At 49.9% G+C, this 7,273-nt stretch overlaps 1 protein-coding gene across 1 annotated transcript in view; it reads right to left on the bottom strand.

Moving 5' to 3' along the window:
* The window catches only part of TSEN54 (TSEN54 tRNA splicing endonuclease subunit), a 12,487-nt gene continuing 5,214 nt past the window's right edge, over positions 1-7,273 (bottom strand). The window contains exons 4-13 of the mRNA XM_010002728.1: positions 7,152-7,242; positions 6,377-6,440; positions 6,149-6,232; positions 4,686-4,784; positions 4,337-4,389; positions 3,884-3,982; positions 2,145-2,773; positions 1,530-1,590; positions 702-818; positions 1-151 (exon numbers count right to left, since the gene is read on the bottom strand). Coding sequence (XP_010001030.1) covers positions 1-151; positions 702-818; positions 1,530-1,590; positions 2,145-2,773; positions 3,884-3,982; positions 4,337-4,389; positions 4,686-4,784; positions 6,149-6,232; positions 6,377-6,440; positions 7,152-7,242 — 1,448 coding nt within the window. The remainder of the gene's footprint in view (positions 152-701; positions 819-1,529; positions 1,591-2,144; positions 2,774-3,883; positions 3,983-4,336; positions 4,390-4,685; positions 4,785-6,148; positions 6,233-6,376; positions 6,441-7,151; positions 7,243-7,273) is intronic.

Here is a 7,273-nt window from a genome sequence, read left to right on the forward strand (position 1 = left end):
TCAGTGATTAACATCAATGGGCAGTTTGAATTCTTTTATCGAATAAAAGGCAATTTCTCCATGATCCACCAGTGCAAAGACCACTGGGACATCCCCACTCAAATACGTAACCTGCTTCAAGGTCCGAAGGGATGGAACCTGCTCCTCAAAGCTGCAGAGAGAGAAAGATCCCATTATTCCCAAAGCAAAGGAGAATAGAGAGACAAAGTATCAGATTCTGGATCCAGCACGAAAGGGGACATCTCTCCTCTGTTTGTACTGATCTTGAAGTTATATTTGACAAAGATCAAAATATTAAACCCCCAGGCCCGAGCTCTGGGGAGGTACATCTCTGCAGAAATCCACAGGGATCTGCACTAGCTGAGGATTTAGGTATCCCTATGACTCCCTGCAAAACTGAGCTCTACAGGAGTCTCACAAGCATTGCATAAATACAGACGTGGCTTCTTATTCCTGACTCAAATAATACTCAGAAACGAGCAGCAAGCAGATGACCAATTAGTGTGGGCTGAGAACAAGGGCTGAGGGAATTGTCAACCACAGCCTCCAACAAAGGAGGAACTGAAAGAACAAATATCTGAGCAGGACCACCCTCGAGGAAGGCACTGTAAAGCTCACAAGATGCTGGGTCATTTACAGATCATTAGGACTTCATTTCTACAACACCCTGTTTCAGGGCACAGCATAATACTCCTTGTTACCTCCGAACACACATCCTGACATATGGCTTCCCAGGGTTTGTCTTCTTAAACTTGGCCACAGCATCTGCTTGATATACATTGAAGTCTATCTTCATGCCCTCTGGGTCCTCCTGCAGCCTACAGAAGATAGAACACATTCATACATGTATGGGAAATATTCTGGGTACAGATCCAGCAGAAGAAAGCAGGAGCAAAAGTTCTTGAAACCTGCCTAGTTTGGGCTCTTTGAAAGGCTTCACCCCTCAAAGGACTGACTCTGTAACTGTTCTAATTACTTTCCAGATATAAGCTGCCACCCCACATCTGCCACACTCCCTCCTCTGCAGTCCCCCTTGCAAGAAGCACCACTAACAGATACAGAAGCAAAGCACTGCTCTGCTCTGCCCTACAGGGAAACACAAACACCACACAGACTCTTTGAAGGAGAAGAACCAGAAGTCCCAAAGCCAAGGTTTTATAATCACTGCAGCAGGGATGGTAGCACATTCCAGGGATGAGACACAGGTGAAACTCAACCAAAACCTCTGGGGGAGATTACCTGGCTGGGGTGCAGAGAGGGAACAGGAGGAAAAGCGAGCAACCCCAATGTTTTAACTGGCCTGGAATGCCCCAGCTCTGCTCTGCAGGACCTGGTACTTCATGGAAGTGCCAGCTCTTCACTACAGATGCAATGGGCTCATGGATCAGAGCACTGGGTTCTCTCAGCAACCTGGATGCCAGGCAGCTCCCAAACTGCTGCTGTGAGCGTCTCCCAGACCTCACAAGCAGGGACAGTCACAAGACAGCCCCACTCCCTAACAGTTCTGAGCTGGCTGTCTGGATACTAACCGGGAGGCTCCATCCAGGATGTGGGAGGGCTGCAGCACGCTGATCTGCTGGAGGAGCACAGCTGGAGGGAGAAGGAACAGGAAAGGATCAGACCAGCTATTTCTCTCCCAGGGCACTCCAAGCACTCCACCACCACCCACAAGCCTTCCTCCTCTGACAATGGCTGGCAGCACCACAGTCACTACTGGCTACTTCAAAGACCTCAACTTCCTCATCTCCTCCCAGCACACAGCCCAGAACACCCTGCAATTGCTTTGCATCTTGCTGGCCCCCATTTCACATGCCTAACAGCCCAGCAAGAAGGACTGCAATACAGCAGGACATGGGGAATGGATTAGAAGACCTCCTAAGGTCCTATTTGTTCTGCCACTTGAGTGGGCTACACAAAAAGATGGAAAGGCATAGGACAATCTTTCTTCTCACTCCATGGCTGGGCTCCTCTGCCCCTGCTTTGCCTAGTCCTTCTAATGAGACTTTCCTTCTCAAGGTACCATTCCCTAAACTGACATTCAGGTTCTCCATGTCACCCCTCTTTCAGCTGCATGCCAAGCAATGCCTTGCAGAGCTGAGGGGTATGGGGGGAAGGGGGTCCTTATCAAGTTCCCAGAACACTACCTGATGAGGTAGCTTCATCTGGCCTCAAGAGTGGTGTGACAGCTTGGTCCCAGAGATGTGGTGGTCGTTTCCAAACTCTCTTATGGCTCCTCTGCTTCAAAAGGTCTTTGTACTCCTGCCAGTTGGAGCAGCGTCTCACCTCCCGGTCAGCGTTGATGCTGCTCTTGTACCTTCTCTCCCTCTCCCGCTGCTCCCTTTCCTTCCGGGACAGTTTCTCCTGTTTCTGATTGATGCGTGTGCACCAACAAGCTGCATTCACCTCCCTCCCTGGCACGTTCTCTGGCAGGAGCCCATTGTCAGGTGAGGGCAGATGTGTGCATGGCTGGTCTGGGGCCACGTTTGGCAAGATGATGGTGGTAAAATCCCAGCGGGGTGCACGGGTGCTGCTCTCCCTGTGGTCTCCAGCCTGGCTCCTGGAGGGGCTCAGGGAGTCCTTTTGTCGTGTATCAAGAGGAACCAAGTTTGACTTCCCCTCTTCACTGCCAGCATTTGATTCCTTTGGCTGTTCTGACAAGGGCTTTTCATCCATGGGAGTGCAGCTGGAGCCTCCACACTCATCTCCAGATTTTTGGGAGCTCCCTTCAGCTTCTGGAATGTCCTCGGGTACCTTATGTTTCTTCTCATGCAACCTAAAGACAGAAGCAGCAGCATAAAAGAGAGGGAGAGTGTGTGATGGGACTTTATTCCCTTTGAATGCTGTCTCCTCCCTGCTAAAAGGATGAATGCAGTCTGCCAAGCCTGAAGGAAGAACAGCAAGAGTGGCAGGAACCCCCAGACAGGTCTGCAAGCACTTGACCACAACCTCTTGGCTGGAAGGAGGGCATTTGTTTGTGTGTCAAAATGAGAAGGGAAAAAAGAAGGCCCAAAACAAACAATGAACACCAAAGGCAGATTAAACTTCTCAGCAGTCCTGCATGAGTTTTCACTTCAACACTCAGGAGAATCCAAGCCTCGATTTGTATAGACATGTTCCCAACCTGCCATCCAACCTCCACACACCCCATAAACTGACCTAAACACAATGGACTTCAGCCAAACCAGCACAGGCCAAGCAGAAACCTTCCTGCCAGCACCACTTACTGGTATAAGATTCAGTCCTTGCCTCCCAGAAGATGGGGCAATCCTTAAGCCTGCAATTTTATCTTCCAATTCCTAAAACTTCCTCTTACCAAGCACTGAGTTACTTGTTAACAGAAGGGGACTTGCAAACCAGCCCATCCTCCCTGTTTCTTAAAGGATGATGCCACCTACTGGGAACTGTTGCAATTACTAGCAAAATTAGTAATTATGTCAGCTTCTGTTTGCATTTTGACAACTTTTAGAGGCTTTATGCAAGAAGCAGGACCCAATCATGCTCTCTGCTGTACAGTCCTAGTATGTAAGCTGGGTAAGTGCAAGATGGGCACTACCATGCCTAGGCTTTCCCTAAAAAAAGAGCAAGAGGAGACATCTGCCACATGTTTCTTCTGTACTGATCTCGGTACCCTTCTATTTTGGCACCTCCCTGCTGCAGCTGGGAGGCTCAGGGGCAGTTTGTCACTATTACCCCTGCATGAAGTACAGATGTGCCAAAAAGGGCAAGCTGCAAAGAGTTCAGGAAAGCCACTGCACTGCCTGGGGACAGCCAAGAGGAGCTGTGCCAGACAGGTCACCCACAACAGCACAAAAGGCTGAAGATGCTGTTCCCAAGCTGCAGAGTCTGGGAGAAGACACAAGAAGGCTTTGGACCACATCCTTACCGGGGGCTGGAACTCCTCCTCCGTTTGCGCTGGTGTTTCCCAGAGCTCTGGCAGTGACTTTCCAGTTTCAGTTGCCTCTCGTAGGGAGACAGGACAGTGCTGTAAGGAGACACCAACACAGGGGCTGACAGCAGGGCGGGGCACTGAAACAACCCTTCTGCTCAGCCCCCAGAGCCCAGCAACAAAAACGTTTTCTTCCAGGCACAGAAAATCCACAAGCAGGACCAGTAATGGCCTCGCAGTCCATGCCCCATTTCATGTTCCCAATCACTTCCTCAAAAGGGAGGAGCAAGGAAGGGTAGAGTGCCACTTTTAGCCTTTCATCCTCCCAAGAGATGGAATGCAGGGTCAAAGTCCTCTTCTCTGCCGTTCCACTGGGGCCATGCAGTGGGCACAGAGCTGCTCAGGGTCTTCAGAAAGGAGAAAGCAGCGTGGAAAGAAAAAGCTGGTTACCTGGGGTCGAATCTCAGTACAATATAACCCAGCTGCTTCAAGTGGCTGAACACCTTAGAGCAAAGGAAAACAGCAAGTTTAAATGACTACCCCAAAACTAAACCATTTACTTCAGTTCTGCTACAAGTGGGTCAACACAGCATGGCACTGGCAGAGGAGAAAACCACCAGGATTGAGACCCAATGCAAAGGTGGGGGAACAGGAACTGATCATTTGGAAGAAGGTGAGTGGGAAAAATTGACAAGTTACTCCCCTCCCAAACTGCCCTCAGCCACTGGAAGAGGTTGTGTGGCTGAGGCTGGGCTCTCTGCCTTCATCCTCCCTGCAGGGGCTGGAGGTTCCAACACACCTGGTAATGTGACAGGCTCATTGCCTCCTGGGACAGCAGAATCTCATAGGCTTCCTGGATTGACAAGGGCAGATCTCTGTAAAACAGCTGGATATAGCCCTGCAGGGCAGAAGCTTGGTGTTGAGAGAATCACAGGGAAGAAAACCTATGCAAACTCACACCAGTCTCAGCATCCTCCTTTACATTATATCAGTGCCTCCCCACGTGCCATCTGGATTACTTACAGTCCTTCTCCCATGCTCAGTTCCCCTGTGCCCCGGTTTTCACCTAAGGTCCCACCTACAGATGGCAGCTCCTGCTCCAGCACTGCATCCATTTGGAGGATGCAGCTGGGAGCACAACACTCCAATTGTTAAAATAATCCTTGCTTTGGGAGATCATTTTCTTTACCTTTGATGATTTCAGTGACTCAGGATACAGCACAACTACAAAAACATTTAGGACCAGCACAACTGAGAGAGCTGCAGCAGAAGAACTGATGGCATCCTCAGATGTCACCAGTTGGTGGCTCCTCAGGAGCATTTACTGCAGCCTCAGTGATCTCATGGGTAGATTCCCCAGGCAATAGCAACTAACCTCCAGAAGGCAGTTTTAGTCTATGCCTCTTTTTCCTGCCCCCCCTCCCCCTCCCCTTTTTTTTTTTAACATGTTTACTCACAAAGAAAACAAAACACTAGGAACCACACCTCTCCCCACGGGATGGGCTGAAGGGATCTAATTGGTTCCCCCCCCTCCCCTTTTTTTTTTAACATGTTTACTCACAAATAAAACAAAACACTAGGAACCACACCTCTCCCACGGGATGGGCTGAAGGGATCTAATTGGTATTTTCTGCTTCCAGAGAGAGATTTTGTACTCAGCAACTGACTCAGTTGTTGTTTTTTTTCATCAATTTGTTTACAATGTATTGTTTATCAAATTCTCAGAGGTAAAAAAGCTCTACATTTGCAGTTAGGACTTAAGGGATGGCATCAGATGCCCATAATCTGATCGAGGTTTGCTCAGGGGAAAAAAACCTCATATAATTGTGTTGCATTGCTCCTCAATCAAGAAAGTGGACAGAGATCTCCATGGAAAACTTTGTAACATGCTCCTCATGCTTTTCTTGTTCTGATAAGAGCTGACTTACTAGATACACTTTCCTAATCTCTACTGTCAGATTTGATGCAGGAGTGGGTTAAATATGGTACCAGCTGGAGTTACTGGCCACTGATGCAATTAACATGCACTGTCAATGACACAGAGGCTGCTTTGGAGTCCAAGATATAAACCCATGGCCTGGAGAACAACAGCTCCAGCAGCTAACAGGCTAAAGGTTCCTTGAGAACCAAGTGTTTATCCGCTGCTCAAACTGCAGCAGTGACCAACACAAGTCCACTGACTTCAGACCAAAGCTGCTAGAGCTCCACTAGTCATTCAGGAAGGACCCAGTGTCCCTACCCACACATGGGTACCCTACTTACACACTCCAGCAGGTACAGAGTTTCCTCAGGCAGCAGGCACTGTTTGCCATGCTTTGTGAACCCCATGGTGTGCCAGAACTTCCCCTGGAACAGAAGAACAAATCAGTGATGGGGTCTGGCTGTTCCCTGCTGACAGGCAGGCTCTCTCTCACTTCATGCAGCAAATTAAGGGATCTGCAATGGCCAGTGGGAGATGATGGCACTGAGAACACTCTGCAGCAGACTCACCGCAGGGGACTGCAGCTCTGCAATGCCCTGTCCTGGCTTCCACTCAGCTTTCACCAGATTCCTCCTGAGAAGGTTAAAGGTTAGTTTGCTATTATTAACACACTGTACAATAAACTCCTATTGTAGCAACACAACAAGCTTGGAAAGGTATCAAAAGGCAGCAAACTTTCAGGTGGCATGTGTACATGGTGAGGCCTTAGAAAGACACTATCTTCTGGACCTAGCAGTACCAGCTGAAGGTTTTCTCACCACCAACCAGTTAATTGTGTCTTCAGTCAGCACCACAGAAATCTGTCCACAAGCTATAGCAGCCTGGGGGAGATGTGTGGCCATGATATATCATACCATTGTTCAGATGCTGCCAAGACTCTCAAATCCCTGTATCCTACCCACACGGTCTCATAGGAAATAATAAATAGCTGAGAAAAAGCGGAAGGCAACTTTGCAAGAATGCAAACACGCATTTTTAGCAGCTGGCTCAAGGAAACAGAAGGCAAGACCTGTAAGGTCTGAAAGGAAACCCAAACCTACCCAGCCACCCTCCCATTCCCAGGGTCTCCCCTGCTGCCCAGACACACTTTACAGACGTACTTGGACAAACCCCACCGTGACAACAGTGGAAGATAAGGGCCCACATCTGGATTCTACTCATCCCACCAGCAGCACAGGCAGCAGCTGCGCTCTGACGCCCCGACTTGGTGCCTCTCGGGGACAAAGGGATGCCCGGCCCCACCGAGCACAGCCCTGCCGACCCCCGCCCGGCCCACGGACTCACAGCGGCTCCGCGCGCTCCTCGGACAGGAGCTCCCACTGCTCCTCCCGGCACCGCCGCAGCTTCTCCGCCTGCTCGGCCGAGCCGTCGGGGATGCAGTGCCTGTAGCCCCCGGGGGGCTGCGG

Source organism: Chaetura pelagica, unplaced genomic scaffold, assembly GCF_000747805.2.
Source record: "Chaetura pelagica isolate M959 unplaced genomic scaffold, ChaPel_1.0 scaffold47, whole genome shotgun sequence".
In the NCBI taxonomy this organism is placed as follows: Eukaryota; Metazoa; Chordata; class Aves; order Apodiformes; family Apodidae; genus Chaetura; species Chaetura pelagica.